This window comes from Galeopterus variegatus, unplaced genomic scaffold (genome assembly GCF_000696425.1).
Source record: "Galeopterus variegatus unplaced genomic scaffold, G_variegatus-3.0.2 Scaffold5037, whole genome shotgun sequence".
Classification (NCBI taxonomy): Eukaryota; Metazoa; Chordata; class Mammalia; order Dermoptera; family Cynocephalidae; genus Galeopterus; species Galeopterus variegatus.
This window is the reverse complement of record NW_007731148.1, coordinates 1-18,197: the sequence shown is the minus strand read 5'-3', so window position 1 is coordinate 18,197 and position 18,197 is coordinate 1. Positions and strand designations below refer to the sequence as shown.

The 18,197-nt window shown below is 41.2% G+C and overlaps 1 protein-coding gene across 2 annotated transcripts; it reads right to left on the bottom strand.

The window, feature by feature from the left end:
- Positions 1-2,188: 2,188 nt before the first annotated feature.
- FCRL1 (Fc receptor-like 1) lies at positions 2,189-15,673 on the bottom strand. 2 transcript variants are annotated; one of them, XM_008588789.1, is made up of 11 exons: positions 15,643-15,673; positions 11,563-11,583; positions 8,974-9,222; positions 7,548-7,835; positions 7,106-7,384; positions 6,678-6,797; positions 5,614-5,641; positions 4,552-4,634; positions 4,249-4,330; positions 3,635-3,653; positions 2,189-2,260 (listed from the first exon to the last, which is right to left on the bottom strand). In XM_008588789.1, exons 1-11 carry the CDS (start codon positions 15,671-15,673, stop codon positions 2,189-2,191), a joined length of 1,272 nt encoding a protein of 423 aa, XP_008587011.1. The 2 variants fall into 2 exon arrangements, with proteins under 2 accessions (XP_008587011.1, XP_008587012.1); XM_008588790.1 differs by having other exon boundaries at positions 4,252-4,330.
- Positions 15,674-18,197: the final 2,524 nt, after the last annotated feature.

Sequence of the window (18,197 nt, the reverse complement as noted above, 5' to 3'; positions counted from 1 at the left end):
CTATTAGTTCCCGCAAGAGCTGGTTGTTTAAAAGACCCTGGCACCTTCCCTCTTTCTCTCTATCTTGCTTCATCTCACCATGTGATCTGCTTGTACCTGCGAGCTGCCTGCTGCTTTCTGCCATGAGTAGAAGTAGCGTGAGGCCCGTGCCAGATGCTGCTGTCCTAGAATCATAAGCCAAATAAACCTCTGTTCTTTATAAATCACCCAGTCTCAGGTATTCTGTTACAGTAACACAAAATGGACTAATACAAACTAAAACACTGTAAAGAACAAAATGTCAAATTTGAAAAGGGATAATAATAAACATTTATTTTTTGAGTACTGAGAGTACTGAATGTGTTTTAAGCATTTACACAAATGATTTTACCTAATTATCAAACAACACTACATATAAAGGACAATATCTATTACAATTTTATACATGAAGAAACACATAATATTCAGTAGTTGTTTCTAAAAGAAAATAAATTGACTGGGAATGGGTATGAGAGAACCTTCTGGAGTGATGAAAATATTCTGTATTGTGATAGGGATTTGGATAACTTGGATGAATGCATTTATCAAACTGAAGAAACTGTGTGCATAAAATCTGTGCATTTCACTGTATATAACTTTTGCTTCAATAAATAGTTCCTATAAAAGCTAGAAGAAAAAGTCAAATAAACATATAGAAAATAGGGAAAGTCTAAACACAAACTTTTAGAAAAACTACAAATTAACAGTGAATTTATGGAAAGATCAATTATTTTACAAATTTACGTTAAATTAATAACAATACCTTTCCCCCACAAATTGATTCTCTCATATATTGTTGGTGGATGTGTAAATTGATAGAGCCTTACTGGAAAGAAATTTAAGAGTATTTAACAAATATCTAATGTTCATAACCTAAAATGTATAATCCTAGATTTACAAATTTATCCTTCAGATAATCTAGTAGAAGTGCCTAAATATGCTTATAAAACAACATCTTTTTAAGCATTGCTTTTATAATATGTTTTCAGAAACCACCTTAATGTTTACCAGTGGTGAAACTGATTAAAATACATTATGATAGTACTTAATGCCACTGAACTGTATCCTTAAAAATAGTTAAAATGATCAGTTTTATGTTACATATATTTACCATAATAGAAGAAACCACATGTTATGATTTATCTGTAATGTAGAATATTATACAACCATTTAAAATAGTGTAATTGATCTGTAGACAGATTTTAAAATATTTTATGATAGTTTGTCAATAGGTTTACTCCTAAATATCTATATATTTACATGTATGCACAAGTGTTTATATAACAATAGAAAAATATATGGAGAGCTACATGCTAAGTTTTTAACAATGGTTATCACTTATAGTGTTAGCTTATAGAAAGGACTTTAGCTTTTTACTTTATATACCTCTAAATTGTTCTAATTTATAAAAGTGAGTGTGTGATTTTTTAAAATTCAAATACAGACTTCAAACCATATTACCACTTTTTCAAAAAGTTTGTGAATAAAAGAAGAAACACTGTTTATAAATCTTCTAGAGGCTGCAACAAACACAGAACTCTAGATGTGGCGAAACAAAGACTAATCAATACGGGGGTGTTAGATTGGCCTGTGTATACAAAATATGTCACTAAAAATGAGTGAAATCACAATAAGTTTTTATGTGACTTTGTTTTAATTCTAACTTGGTAACAGTGACTCAGAATATATGCAATTGCATATTTGAGGTGGAAACAGGATGATTAATGTAAGAGGCAGGGCTGGGGTATAAACTGTCCAAGCAGAGAACACTTGGACAAAGTAGTGGACACAATTCTCTTTATGGAGCAGACCTGCAAAATCACTAACCTTGGGTTCATGCACTCTCCACCCCAAGACTCCAATTTCTCTTATCCCATCCTATTTCCTCTTATAAAAAGTAAAAGCACACTTTGACCTGTTCCCTAAAGAACCAAGAGGAATCAGGTTCAGGAGTGGAACCCCTTCCCATTCCTGTGTCTATGTTGGTTCTCCTGATTGGTTTCTTCAGGGCTGGTGCCAACTTCACTTCAAAGCAGATGAAGGAATAAAATCATGGAGAAAAACACCTGGGTGAGGTGTACTGGAAAGCTGACTCCCCAGCATCAGTGAAGAATATGTTGAGTCTGAGGCTTGGATTCATGGATGGTTCTCAGCAGACTCTTCCATTACTTTACATAGCATCTTCGTAGTCCATGTCTGTAATATTTGTCTTCCTCAGCCTAGAATAGATGTCTAAGCCGACCTGGAAGCAAAGGTACATTGATAGGACCACAGCAGAGAAGACAAGTAGAACATGCATTCCACTGGTCCTCTTCTTAATTAGCCCAGATGCAGCCTGTCATGGTGTATCATGCAGCACATAAATTAGAGCCTCTTGGAAGACTGTGGACCTAGACCAGCATTTTTAAAGGGCCTGCAGCCCACTGGTGGGCTACAGAGGTGTTCCTGATGAGCTTCGAACTGATCCAAACATATAAGGCCTTTCTTCCCTTATTATTATGGGCCATTATTAGGCAGTCCCACAGGATGTCATTTTCTAAGGATGTCAGAATTTTGTATTCATAAACCAAATTTAGTCTTAGTTTACCAAGGACTTGAATCCCATCCTGAGATCTCTAGCTGCCACACTCCACTAGACAAAATTACAAAGCACCTACTGTCATTGCACACATGCGGGGTTGGAATTCCTGCAACTTTTAGAAGGTATTTTTTGTATTATCAGTGATATCTTGAATTGTTCAAGGTTTACAAATTACTGATTTTTCATGACACAAATCACCATTAGCTTAGCTTCACTCAATATTGATTTAGTTTGCTACAGATTACTTTGTTAACCTTACGGCACAAAGTGATGGATGTATGGTTTAACAGTGTCTTAGGAAGAAGATTTTTAAATAAATAGAATTTTTAGAGTAGATACACACTGTGGTTTAACTTCGAATTATCCGTATGCTCATTACTAAAGTAAATGTATAAGTAAGCCTACAAAATTCCTTGTATACTAACACTTTGGTATAACTAAGTGCTTTTACTTCTATTCTGTTGGAAGATAAGGGAGGAGGTATATCATGGGATCTTCTGCTCTTCCTAAGGGGCTATAATCAGATGAGTGGATATGGAAAATGTGGTATATCTACACAATGGAATACTACTCTGCTATAAAAAAGAATGAAATATTGCCATTTGCAACAACGTGGATGGACCTAGAAAGAATTATATTAAGTGAAACAAGTCAGGCACAGAAAGAGAAATACCACATGTTCTCACTTATTTGTGGAAGCTAAAAATAAATAAATAACTACAAAATTACCTGCAGGGGGGAGGGAAGAAGACACAACAATTACAATTCCTTGAAGTTGATACGACAAGTGAACAGAAAGGAGATTGTTGGGAGGGAGGGGGGAGAGGGAGGGAGGTTTCGGTAACTGGCCACAATGATCAACCATATTGTATATTGACAAAATAAAATAAAATTTAATAAATAAATAAATAAATAATGAGACACCAACATACTGACAAAATAAAAAAAAAAAAAAAAAAAAAGAAGAAGTTTGAGAATCAGTCCGTAGAGTAAAGAAAAAAAGAGCACGAAGGAAAGAACAATACCGACTCTCACTTGATTCTCCAGATGTGTCCTCGGGGGTTTTACTGTGAGGAAAAAGGTAAGTGCTGTGAGATTCTAGTAACATTGAATGTCCTTCACTAAACTCATGCTAATAAAGATTTCTTTCTCTTCCATCTATTTCCCATGGATTGATTTTCGCTAATATTTTGTTTTGCTTTTCTCTCACAAATATGATTCCTTTGCTCTCTGAGAGGTAAGTAGGCCCCTCTTGGCATAACAGAGGCCTTTATACCTCTCAGCTTTTCTGGGCCCACCATGTGTAGGATGGGACAGCAGCAGCAACCAGGCTGTTGTGATGGGGTGGTACAGGAGTGTGCAGGGCTACTCAGAGAAGGCAGGTGGAAGCCACCATCTCCAGTGCTGCTATATGACTGGGGAGTGAGCATAGAGTAAGCCAAATTAGCATCAGCACTGGGCGTCACTGGAGGCAGTTTCCAGACCAAAGGTCAGTCTTCGAATAGGCACAGCAATGCTTACATTCAGCTCCAGGGGCAGAAGCAGCCATTCTGAAGAATGCTGCCATACTGCCATGCACAGCCACTGATTGTCATCTTGGTTCCAGGAAAGTCAAAAGTCAAGAACAGATTCAACCCCCTCCCCCCCGCCACGTCTCACCTGCTGCTGATTTCTGTTCCTGCTGGATACAGTAAACCAATGAATAAACTCCATCTCTGCTTACAACATTCACTTCAAGAAAAGAAAGGAGACATCATGACATAGTCCCTTCTTCCTGCCCTTTAACTTACTCCATACCTACCACCTATCACAGCCATGAGCAGAGATAAGTCATTTATTTGTAGAGGAGGCTGGGGCACTGCAGGGGCAGGTTTGGCTAGCAGATGTCACCCCATTGCCCCTTCCCCAGCTTGCTCTACCCACTTTGGCCCGGGTCATTTGGGAAGCCTCACCATTTTCATATACAGGCTCTAGCTGCACTGGGGCTGGTGAGTTGAGGTAGCTGGATTCTTGGGGTTTAGACCTGGGAGGGGTCCTGCAAACACAGAAACACATGTTATCTATCTGGGAGAGCATCCCAGATATCCCAGACATCACTACCTGAGATTTAAGACACTGAAGAAGACAAGCTTGTTGGAAAGGGTCCTGAGCTGAATGCTAATTCACAGGAAAATTAGCAACTGGAAGGCAGAACTGCATGTTACAAGCCACAGCCCCATACATGAACTGAGTGGGGCATTACAAGAATACACTACAGGGTGTCTGACTGGCTCACTGTGGTATTGCCCATATGCAGAATATGGCCATTCACATCATAGGTGTTCCATAAATATTAAATAAAGAAATATTGATGCATCCCAAATGGAAAATAGGTGGCTGGGAAGAATAAGCAACTTGAGGAAGGGGCAGGAAAAAATGGTCATAAGCATGCACTGAAAGAGTGCTACTCTGATTTGGAAAAAAATATCTTCATACTGTTAGCATAAATGATGATGCACAATAAAAATATATCAGCTAAAATTGGTATCTCTAGGTGGAAGTATATTTAAAACCTTTTCCTTTTCTAAACGTCTAATGCATTTCATCATAATTTTTCCATATCTTACTCTCTGTCTGGCATTCCAGAAATATGTCTATATCTTACCTACCCTAAAAGACTTTTAAGACTCTCAAGATCTTTTCATATTTTTATGCCTCTCAGCACTCAGCAGAATGACTTACAGACCCTCAGATATTGACTAGTCCTGGTCAAAGCAATGTAACTTTCTTATTCTGCAGATGTATTGAAGGGGATCAATAGGAAAAATGATAAAATGATTAAAGTAATTAGTTAACATATGAAATCTAAAAGAAGAGAAAGAGCAAATGAAAGTTCAAAGTTGGCAGTGGGAGAACTTGGGGGTGAGTTGTGGGTATGATAAGACAGGAAAAAAACTCATGAGAGGATAATTCAAATTTTTTAAAATAAGTGTTTCTACATTTATCAGCACATATGGAAAAAGCAGAGGCCTCACCTGGGTGGATCTCTGGATGAACACCTTCCTGCAAGTCAAACAAATGAGCATGCATGTCAGCAGAAGAACCCTCCTTCTCAGTACTTTCACATAGCCCTCGGGTGGGGAGGCCACTGTGTGTAGGGAGCACATCCTGGCAATCATCCACAGAATCTTCGTTCTGCAGATGAGGAGGCTTGGGTCCAGAATAGTTAAGCCAGCTGTCCAAAGCATATCAGCACCCAGGCTAGGTTGTAAATGCAAGTCTCTAAACCCTCCTGTCTATTATGTCTTGTTTTTGGTTTCACAACCACACCACCCAATCCTGTGGTGACAAAAGTCCTCCAAGGCAGACACTGTCACAGCCATGTTGTAGTTGGGGTGAGAAGCCTAGAGATGCCAGAATAGCTTGGAATTTAAATGAGAATCTCACGTTGTCCTCTTTTGCCCCATCTCCAAATTGCTCAATGGAGAACAAGGGGCCAAGGTTAAACATATAAATAAACATGTATTTACCAACTATGATCAAATTTGAAGATAAATTATTTGAAACTCATAATAGAAGGGAACAGTTGTAGGCTGTGTGGCCAGGGGAAGCCTCTTGGAGAAAATGACATTTCAGCTAATAAGTGAGAAAGATCCAGCAGTGAATAGAATGTGTGGGCATGTGGGTGAGCATTTCAGGGAGAAGGAAAAGCATGTGGCAACACTCCGAGGTCAATAAGAATTGATCATGAACTTTAGAACTGGGCAATGCTCAGTACAGCTGGAGCTGCTAAACTATTTCTCTTCTAGTGGCTGATTGTTTTAAACAGAGTCAAATCTCTGTTTAAAAATTAAATCATAGAAGCACAAGATATCAGTTGAACCTCATCTGATAACACTTGGGGAATGGAGAACTTTACCAAAAACATTGCACTACTTTAACAGGTGTTGTTCTATGTGCTAAGGGTTGTGAGCAGATCTGTAGGCAAGGTGGCTAATGACATACATTCATCCCTTGCAGTATACATGTCCCCAATCCATTCTATTTTAGTGAAAACAAAGATCACAGTAACAGAATACCAATCTGTATGAATACTAACCTATTTTTCTCTTGAGCCAGTAACAAAATAGTAGGGCCACAGTGGCAGGACAAAGGGTGCCAAGCAGCCCCTCAATGACTCCTGAAGTAAGATGACGATCCCTTTTGTCCCTGACAGGCACTGAGGGGAGAAACCTGTGCATGAGCAGGTGAAGGAAGGTCTTGGGTTTGGAGAGCAGACATCTTGGGTGTGGGTTGTGCCCAAGGTCTGCTGCAGGGACTTTCAGCTTGTCACGCTGATGAAAAGGAAAGAGAAGCACCCAACCTTCACATCCTCCCACCCCTCAGACACATGGCCCGTGACAGCACCATCTGAAGGATCCCCATCTTTGACAGCACACCACCAGAAGCACTGTGGGGTCAGTGAGCCTCTCCCAGGGTGCTGGGAAAGAGACATTGACCAAGGCAGTTCCACAGCCTGAGCTATACCTGTGAAGTTGAGTGCCACTGCCTCACTGCGCTGAGTCCTCAGGCCATTGTCAGCCTCACAGGAGTAGTTTCCAGATTGTTCTGTGGTCAGGGAGAGGTTGAAGGATGCTCCTCCTCCAGAGGGCGCTGAGCTACTCCCCAAGGTGACATCCTCATGATAAAACCAGTAGAGGATTGGGGGAGAGCCTCTCAGGGCCTCACAGTGAAGCTCCACCACATCCCCCACCATAGCCTGGGCCCTGGGAGTGCTGAGGGTGATGACAGGGCGAGACACTGGAACTGACAGAGATAGTGGACTGTCAGAAAGAGTCTCTGATGATGTGACAGACTCATAATACCTGCCTGCAGAGGCTCAGCCCCACTGAACTTCCTCAGTGTGCCCCAAGGAATGGCAGAGCCCAGTTTGAGACCTGCTGGCCTTTATGAGGGTAATGGAACTTACTTCTGACAGTGATGCTCACCAGTCCACTGAGACTGGGGCCATAGCCATTGTCAGCTGCACAGTAATATTGTTCAGCGTCGCTTTCCCTCACTGTAAGGATCTCAAACTCCGCTGTCAGTGAACGCTGGGTCTTTGTTTCTAGGTTTACACCCAAGACCCCTTTGTACCAGAGGAAGGTGATGTCTCCTGTGCCCTTAGCAACCGAGCAGACGAGGACCAGCTTATCTCCCTCTATCACTTGTCCCCCTGGGGGCCGGGTCTCCAAGCTCACATCAGAGACAGGGAATCCTGCATAAACACAAGATGACATAGGAAGGCTCTGAGTAGGGAGAGTTTCAGGGACAGAGAGTAGGTGTGACAGTTCTGAAAGTAAAGGCCACGGGTAAAGTCAATGATTTATACAGTTTAATCGGGGGAGGGGGTGGGATTCTGCTGATTTGGAATCAGCATTGGTTGGGTTGATGGTGGTAGGGTAAGAAAGACAACATAATATTGCCCTAAAGGATTGGCATCCCCTCCCTCCCTAGGATGACATACCCTGATTTCATTTTTCAAGGCACAATAGTATAGTGATTACAAGTCCAAATTGTAAATCAAACTGCCTGGTGTGAATACTGGTTTCAACTCTTACTTGCTGTGCATGCTTCATCAAATTACTTAACTTCTCTGAGACTCAATTTCCCATCTGTAAAATGGGGATGGTAGCCATAGTTATCGCCTGTAGTGGTGAGGGTTCAATTAAACACCATATGTGAAGTTCTAGAACGGGGCCTGCTGCCTATGAACTGTTCAATGGGTTTTGTTGTGATGGTGGTGGTTCAGTTTCACTAGTGTTGAATTTTTAATAATTCTTAGGAATCCCAGCCTTCCAGGGGTATTAGATGTTTGCTTTATGGCTCATTGTTGTCTGAGAATGGGAGAGGATGTCAGAAGTGTCCCCCCTGACATGGAATAGCATGGGTGAAAGTCACAAAACACTCTCTCTTTTCTTTTTATCTTTCAAAATCAAGCCTCAACTTCTCTTCCACAATCCCTTCTCCAATAACCTATTCCACACACTTCTTCCACAAAGCCTCTCTTACCACTTTAGTCAGATTTCTCCCTTCTCTGAAGTCTCTATTGACAGTCAGCCATGTTCAACAAAACATCACCTATTTCACGCTAGTTGTTGAAAGTGCTGGATGAGCATCACCTGTGGTCAGAGACCAAACATTATGCAGCTAATTCGCCCACATCCTCCAGCACAGTGAAGATATATGGTAACAGTTTCTGAGATACTCTTCTGTTTGCTGAATGAAAACAGCAGGGACAAGGGAAGATCACTTAAGAACCCTGACAAAGACAGAAACTCAGGTGCATCTCTCGGACAGCTTCTATTCTTGCAGAAGCAGCACCCTACAGATGGGGAGGAGCAGCCGCCTGCCACTGCCCATCCGTATGACCTTGGATGACATTGTCTGTGCTTCACACCAGTAGGACCCTGAGTCTTCTTTCCACATGGTGGCAATCTGGAGCTGTGGGGAGCTGCTACAGCCCAGCCTCTGGGCCCAGCCATCTCTGAAGAAGCAGAACTGGAGCTGAGCCACTGGCTTCTGTGGAAGGTGATGGGCCTTACAGGTGAGGGTCACTGGGCTCCCCTCTATGGGCCTTGATGGCTTGGCTATCAGAAACAGCTCTAGAGAGAAGAATTAAACACAAATTCCAGGGCAATGGGGTTCAGAGTTTCTGGTGAGAGGTACTTTTTGTTCTCAGCCCTTGCAAAGAAGATGCAAAGCCACAGCCAGTTGGACAAACAGACCACCCCTCATATAACCACCACAACCCCCCAAGGTGCCTATGGCTTTCCTCTGGTACGAGCCCACCCTGTTCACCCCAGCACATCTGTCCCTGTGCAGCAGCATCTCCTATCAGAAGGCAACCCTTACCTTTGACTTGGATCTTATACTTCTTGAAATTTCTATCTGTGAACTAAAAACATCTTTCTCAGAGCCAGCACCATTGGCATTGGAGACGGTGAAGTGTGAAGTTTTAGAAAAAGTGAATATATTTCTTTGTTCCTTGTTGTAAGCCATGTTGGTTATTTTCTTCTGTTCCCTTTCCCCTGCACCTCAGACTCACACTATCTCTTTCAAAGACAGAATAAGGAACCTGGAGGACCAGTCAGTCTGGGAAAGATATAGAGGAGCTTAATGCCTTCTTGGCTGACTCTATCCTGCCCCAATTTTTGCTATTCCTATTGGAAAGAAAGGGATGCACTTGCCTGGACATGCCCTGCACCCTCCATTCACACAGCCCAGCTCCCTTGATCTGGGTCTTCTATACAAACCTCTTTAGAGGCTATGATATAAGGAACAAATTTAACCCATACTTTAAACCTCAGGAATGTATCCTTTTGGAACTTAGAAGCTCTTTTCGGATAAATAAAGGTGGTTAAAATTGTGTTCTGCTCTCACTTCTTTCCTTATCCCTATACCTGCCTCTCTCCCGGGTTGCAGCAGCCCATGAAATGTCACAATCCCCAATTGCACTGGCTCTTTGGGCATTTGTATATCCAATCCTCAGGGACCCTGCCTTTTGGCAAATTTTAATAATTTTTCTAAGAGAAGGTTCTTTTTTCCTCACCAGATGAAAATGCCAAGTGCTCTGGATCACTGAGGGGTGATTTCTCATTCGATATCTATAATCTCCAAACTTTCCTACTGGAAAAACTTTAAAACTTTTCCCTGGAAACTTTTAAACATTAATTCCACCCATAGTACCAGAATGTTTGCTCTATCCTGGGGCATCGAATACCCTGTACCTCAGAGTCACTTGCTCTCCAGAGGACTAAGGAGCAGCAGTTTTTGGAGCTGAGCAGGGAAGGGAATAAAAAAGGTATTTAGGCACCTGTAACCCATTCTTCAGAATGGGGCTGGGGTGGAGATGAAGTAGGAAACCTGACCGGGCTGATTACAAGGGGCCTGGAGCTCAGCCTTGCAGGTCAGAGCATGTTTCGAATAATTCTCTGGCAGCAGAGACTACCTGGTGGCAGAAACTTTGCTTCTTCATCCTTGATATGGCTTTGGATTTCTGAGATTGGGCACTCGGGTTTATGGGTAAAGGTTAGACCAGGCACAAAGCATGCATGACATTGACACAAGGCATGAGTCAGACTTGGACAAACATATGTGAGGAACCCAGGAGGTGAGGCTGATTCCGGTCTCTCTAGTCCCAGGAATTCTTGATCCTGTGTTCCCCTGCTGCACTTGCAGTCTGTGTACCTGAGGTGGCAGGACAATTTCTTGCAACCCTGTGATTAGTATTTTATGTCCAAGAGAGAAGTTCTCACATATATCAGATTTGAACATACTGTAGTGAAATTTTCCTTGTGAGGGGAAAATTTCCAACTCTCTACCTCTGGTAGAGGTAAGACTTTGAATCAGGATCAGAATGATGAGGTAAGTTTGCGTAAACCAGAGTCTGAGACAATGTGCTGGGGTAACAATTGTGGCTGCAGAGTGAAGCTAAAAAATAGGAAGGAGGCAACAGTATTACTTCTTATCTCATATGGCCCAAGGATTGACTGTAATGTTGTTTTCCACGGATGCGTGATTTCATCCTTTCCTCCATCACCCCTGGTGGAGCACCCAGCTGAAGAGCACACAGGACCTGCAGCCCCTGAGGCTGGGAGGACAGAGATTCTTCTCACATGAATCTTCAGTGCCTTCTGCCTTCCTTGTGCAAATGGCATCTTCCTCTCTATGCTGGGACTTCCCAGAAATAAGACTGTGTTCCTTAGAGGGTCAGAGCAAGACCTGCTCTCCCAGCTGAGCAGACACATGTCAGGTGCATGGATTGGTGTGAACACAGAGCAGCCCGGGCCAGCAGCCACTCATGTTTGTACACCTCAGCAGCAGTTGCCCGGATGTGTCTTGGACAGGCAGGGGCTGCTCAGATGGCCATCACAGGCCTCCTGTGCTGATCTGAGTAACAAGATACCCACAGACCGTGAAGAAGAAAGGGAAATGCAACTCACCGATGGGTTCACAGAGTGGACCTGGGAGGGAATTCAGCAGAGATCAGTACAGAGCAGCAACTTCCACACAGCCACAAAGTTTAACTCTTCTGAGAGCTTTCCGAACAGTACGCCCTCTTTCCCTCGTGCCCTCCCCACGTCTCTACCTTCCTCTTTCCCTCCTCTTCATCCTTCACTCTTTCTCTCTCCTTTCCTCATCTGCCTCCCTCCCTGCTTATCTTCCTCCTTCTTCCTTCACACCTTCCTTCCTTCCTTTTTTCTCTCTGTTGCTTTTCCTTCATTCCATATCACCCACAGAACACCCGCCTACAAAACAACACATGGTTCTTTTTTATGATCATAAAGTAATTTCCAATAGCTTCTTTCACCTGTAATTAGGAGATGATGCCTTTGTTCTTAACTACCTAGCAGCTCCCTCTTCAAGCCCCTTATTCCACTCCCACCTCCTCCTCTCAAAGTCTTGATGATCTAGCTCTAGACTCACTGCCTCATAGTAACAATGGAGTCAGGCAGGAGGGATGCAAGGACTCAAAGCAGGGGGCCCCTTTGTTTACCAACTTCAGGTCATAGGAAATTTAGGACCAGAGAAAGAATTCCGATTCCACCGAAGAGTCTCTCCTATCCCAAGGATTTGACCATAACAGTATGGCATAGTGTTTAAGAAGGGAAAGTTCTGGAGAAAATGCAGGCTTTGTAGCTAAATAGCATAGATTTGAATCCTGGCTCTTCTCTTAAAAGCTGTGTGACCCTGGGGAAAATGCTCCACCTCTCTCTGCTTTAGTTTCCTTTCTTGCATAATGAAGACTATAACAGTAATAACAGTACCTACTTCATAGAGTTTTTATGAAGATTTACTAAGTTGATACCCATAAAGTGCTTAGAATAATGCCTGGAATTTACTTAGCATTCAGTAAATATTGCCTCATTATTATCTATTTTAACCCATGTTTAATCTGAAATACCTACTTTTTTAGGTTAAATGTTTATTTGAATAATTAGTCCCTTGGGTAGAAAGAGAGAGTCAGTGGAGGCTAGCATAAAAATTGCAGTTTAAGTATTCATTCACACAACAAATAATTTTGAGTGCTTACTATATGCCAGGCACTGTGCATGTCGGTGACAGGAGTGAACATGAATGACAATCTCTGCTGTGAAATAATTTACATTATATGGGGAGAGAGCCAATTTAAAAATAAGTATATAATATGATTTCAGAGGATAATTGGTGTCATAAGAAAAATAAATCAGAGAAATAAGAGTATCTTAGGATGGTCTTGGCTACTTAGATAGATCCTAATTCCGAAACTTGAATGAAATCAGGAAGCAAGTCTTCTGAATATTTAAGAAAGAGCATTCCTGGCAAAGAAAATAACAAATGTAAGGACCTTGAGGAGGGAATGAGCTTGTCCAGGAGGGAATGGCTTCAATGGGTGGAGCCTATTGAAGTACCTGGAGCTTAAATAGGTGGGGGGACAGTGGGAGGTATTGGGATGTGAGAAGTAGGCAGGGACCAGTCACAGGGGGCTTTATGGACTTGAAAACAGCTTTGGATTTTATTCTGAAGTGATGGGCAACCATGGACTGTTCTGACTTCATTTACATTTATAAGATCACTCTGACCCGTGAGGAAAGTAGACAATAGAAATGCAAGAGAAGCAGGGAGAACATCAGTGAGAATTTAGTCTAGGAGAGTAAAGATAATAGCTCAGATTAGGCAGTTCTGGTGCTGTGAAGTGGTTGGGTTTCAGTATAAATTTTAAAAGTAGGATCAATAAGAATTGTTTATGAATTGAATAGACAGTGTCTTAAAATAAGAGAGCGGAATTACGTATAACTCCCAAATTTTTGGTCACAGCAACTGAATGATGATGGTGACATTTACTGAGATGGAGAAGTGGGGAGGAGAAATAGTTAAGTTTTGTGGTGGTGGTGGTGGTACAGGTGGAAGATCAAGAGATCTGTTCGAGTCTAAAATGCCTACTAGATACCTGAATGGCTTACATGAAAGGTGCTCAAAGGAGAGGTCAAAGTTGGAGAAATAAGCTTGAGTTTAAGCTTAAAGTGTGATGTAAATTGACAAAGTTATATAACTTGTGCAAATGAGTATGGGTGGAGAAGAGAAGTCGAGGTATCAATGTTGGGAAGGTCCAACATTTTGTGGTCAGTATAGAATCCAGCAAAGATTCTGAGAAATAGCAGGTATTGAATTAGAAAGAAAACCAGCAAAGAAAACCAGTATTCAGGAAGCCAAGAGAAAAAGTGTTTTCAGAAGAGGGAGTGATCAACCATGTCAAACACCCCCAAGAGGTTGGGTAAGATAAGAAATGAAAATTGACTCCTGGATTAGCAGCGTGGAGGTAGTTGATGATATCAACAAGAGGAGTTTCAGAGGAATGTGGGGATGAAAGATTGATTGAAGTGGGCTCAAGAAAGGATGAGGAAGAACTACAAGGACCTAAAACAATGTAGCAAATGCCAGGGTACAAGAGGAGTTTCAGAGGAATGTGGGGATGAAAGATTGATTGAAGTGGGCTCAAGAAAGGACGAGGAAGAACTACAAGGACCTAAAACAATGTAGCAAATGCCAGGGGTTAGGACTGGAGGAAGACTTGACCATGCAGGGATTGAGGGCATGAGGGAATGTTTGAAGTGATGGAAATGTTCTACTGTATTTTGATTGTGCTGGTGGTAGCATGACTCTTAACCTTTGTCAAAAATCATAGACAGTGTTTCAAAAAAGGTGAATTTTAGTGTAATGCAAATTAAAAATGAATTTTAAAGAAAGAAAGGACGTGAGGAAGTAAAGCAAAAGTAGCAACTCTCTGAAAACTTTATAGAGGGAGACAGAGAGATGGTTCAGTGAATGAAAAAAAACACCATCAGGTCATGTTTCTGTTATTTTATGATAAAAGATATTGTAGCCTGTTTGTATATTTATGGGAAAAATCTAAAATGGAGAAACATTTTGGCGATGGAGAAAAGTTTTTGAGAAAGCAAGAGGGTCTTAGACCCCATGCACGAGTGGAGAGTCCCGTCTTTGATAGAATGAGGGACAATATATTCATGGTGGGGGAGAGAAGGCAGAGTACATGAATGCAGAGACGAGTGGGTTGGTGCACACAGCAGTAGAAAGATAAGAAACCTGTTTTCCGGTTGCTTTTATTTTCTCAATAAAATGTGAAGCAAAGTTATAAATTGAAAGTAGCATGGGATAAGTCTGAGGTGGAAGGGGAAGGTATGAAATTGTGGTCACCGAGAGTGAGAGAGCACGGACCATGAAAATGTGGGAGGATTCCTGGCACTGCTGATGTCCATCCACAATTTGGGCTCCTACATTTAAAGGAAGATAAGCAAGCAGGGTTATGCCTTTTGTTTAAAGTCACATTCAGCTGCTTAGGCAGAGTGTGAAGCATGTAGGGAAGTGTGTTAATCAGGAGAGTGCTGTGGGGAAAGAGAGATGAAGGTGTACCTGAGGGAGTGTCATGGTGCTGGACTGCAGAATCTAAGCTGGGTGCAGTGAGAAGTGAGCACAGGAAGTGTAGTAACCAGTAATTAAAAAGTAATCCTGGGGAGTTGAAGACATGCTGGAAATAGAGTGCTACAGAAAGTGAGCTAGAAATGCCGCGTAGCGGAGAGAATGGATCCTGAAAACAAAGGAGTGATAAGTTCCAAGGTTTGACAGCAGAAATGGGGAGCCAAAGAGAAACAGAAGGAAGTAATGTCAACAGTAAGAAGGGCAAGAAAGTGAGAGACCAATTTGTTGTTTGGATTTTTTTTGTGGCTGTTGAAAACACCAAGAACAAAGACAGAATAAATGGCAGAAAGGAAGACAGTGAACACTTCCTATGAGATGAAAACTGAAATAATAGTGTTCTTTAAAAATTTGGCTTTCCAGTGTCTCCCCCTTCCTGCCTGTCTGAGCCCTCTGTTGGAAGTAGAGATCTGAGCATCCCTGAGCATTGCTGGGCATCAACTGGCACAAGCTTAGTCCTGAGCCATCCCCACAGCTCTTCAGGAAGTGAGGTCCCTGTGCAATGATTCCGTACCCTTCCATACCCTTCCCTGAGTTGTCCAACTCACCACAGATCAGCAGCAAGAGCCACGGCAGCATGAGGACCAGGTGGGAGATGTTAACTGCAGATGCCGCAAATCAAAAAGAGAATTTACCTCCAAGTCAAGAAGCAGCAGCTTGTCAGAGATTTGAGGAAGTCAGGATCGGAAATTACTCTTCAGTACACATTTACAGAAATAGAAGAGAGAGAGAGAAAAAAAAGAGCCCTCCAATGGCCAATCTCCATGTCCTCTCATATGGAAGCTGAGAAAATTAAAGATGCTCCTTTCTGTAGTTTGGTTCAGTTACACAATCTGGAAATAGTACAAATCAATATATGGGGGCCTTCTTTGAGAACTGAGATCTCAAAGGCAGTTTCCCAAAGGCAGTTTCTGACTTTGATGAGTCTCATCAAATTCCTGCTGAAATTCAGAGAGCATACATTTCATCTTTGATAAGTATGTTTTCTTGACTATACCTAATCAGCACATCCTTCTTCTTCAGCAGCATACAGTGTAGTCACACCATGCAAGCATGTCGTGAAGCCAGTGACTGACAAGGATGTCACCCAGGTTATGTGTAGTGTCTGAGGGTTGTTGCAAGTGATGATTTGTACAGGGTCAAGCAGTCATACAGATACAAGCTTCCGTATTTTAACTTTCAGTGTACCAGTAAATGAGCATGAAATAGCTGAAAAACAAAATAAAGGGAAATTATAATCTGGGGGATGTTTGAAAATGAAATACAGGAAATAAGCATACACAAATTAGCTTCTGGGCACTTCAGAGAGTTCATCATTTGCACTAACTCTGACATTTGTGACATTGCTCCACCTGTCACCCCAAATCAAGATATCTATAATCTCTCCCATTGCTTTCTTTAGCACATTGGGTCTACCAGCTCTTGACATATGAAGATTGTATGTTATTCAGATTACGGATCAAGGGAAAATAAGCCATCTTAATTTTCAACATTTCTTGAATCTTTGAGTATCTAGGATTAAGAATAGCCAGATAATGTGTGGAAACTAAGCTATCAGGGGACATGAAAATGTGTTATCCAATAATGGCATCTGAGTTCAGGTATCAAGTCCAGACAGGAAGATTGAGAAAAGGAACCAGTGGTCTCCTCCAGATGTGCAAAACTGGAGGAGAAAGGAAGGGAGCAACATTGGGAACCAGGCTAAAGACCTGGGGAGAATGCTGAAAATAAGGTGGTGTGCTCACAGCTTCGTTTATTGGCTTGGAAAAGCCTGTGTGGGGATGTTTGCCTAGTTTGGAGTTTCAGGACCAATGCAGAAAATTCTCCGTGAGAATCTGGAGCCATAAAGCTAGGGTGTAAGGCTGTTTTTGCATACACTGTGCTGTTTCACATCTCTTTTTTCTGTGCTCACGTGTGTCCTGCTCCAGGGCTTTTACAATTTCTTCCGATTAAAATGTGTCTTCCCTCTTTCTCTACAGATTTAAAGGCTGTACATTAGTTGTTAAGCTCTCTCACACTATTACTTTTATAATGTAGTAGTTGATACATACATACCAAAAATGTTATATGAATAAAACTTATAAAATACTAAGATAAAAGACCATGAACCCATCCACCATTCAGTTTAAAAACTAGATCATAGCTAACTATTGCATCTACCAACCCACCCCCTGTATACTCTCCAGAGGTAACCACTATTCTGAATATTTTGTTTATATTTCTCTTGCTTAAAAAATATAGCCTATTGAGGTATAATTAATGTATGTTGAAGTTAACCCATTACAAGTGTACGATTCAATGATTTTTAACAAAGGTATACACTGGTCTAAATACAATTATAGTCATGATCTAGAACATTTAAATCATCTCAAGAGATTTCCTTCTATGCCTTCCCAGTTATCCCAAACCTCCCAGAACTAGGTAACTGCTGATGTGCTTTCTGTCACTATAGATTAGATTTGTCTTTTCTAGAGTTTCCTACAGATGAAAATATACAATGCTTACTCTTGTGTTTCTAAGTTATTTCCCTCAGCATAATATTTTTGAGATTCATCTGTGTATCATGAATAAAGCTGCTATAAAACATTCATGTACAAGTTTTTAGGTAAATTTTTAAGAATGGAATTATGGAGTGTGAATATGCTTAACTTTTTAAGAAACTGCCAAATTATTTCTTCAAGTAATTATACTATTTTACATTCTCACCAGCAATCTCAGTTTCAGTGTTTCCACATCCTCTCCAACATTTTTATTGGTCATTCTGATACATGTGTAGAGATATCTCTTGAGTTTAATTTGCATTTTTCTGAATGTGCTTAATAGCCCTTTACTGTATATGTTTTTTCTTCCTTGAAATGTCTTTTCAAATAATTTTTCTATTTCTATTAATATTTATATTTATAGGGCTTTTTGTCCAAATATTGAATTGTTGTACAGTCTGGGAAAGAGTTTTTTTGTCAGATATATACATCATTGACATTTAAGGTTAGCCTATGAATTGACTTCTTATTTTCCTGACAATGCCTTTCAAAGAGTGATTTTAAGATTTTTTTTTTCGTTAAATTTTTATTTTGTCAATATACACTGTATATGATTATTATGG

Excerpts from the sequence above, each read along its gene's own strand:
- FCRL1 (XM_008588789.1), bottom strand. The coding sequence starts at position 15,673 with ATGCTGCCGTGGCTCTTGCTGCTGATCTGTG. Across the intron at positions 7,385-7,547 it reads GGTGAGCATCACTGTCAGAA|TTCCAGTGTCTCGCCCTGTC; the intron begins GTAAGTTCCATT and ends TATCTCTGTCAG. Across the intron at positions 4,331-4,551 it reads AGAGCCTGTATATGAAAATG|TGAATGTTGTAAGCAGAGAT; the intron begins GTGAGGCTTCCC and ends CTTTTCTTGAAG.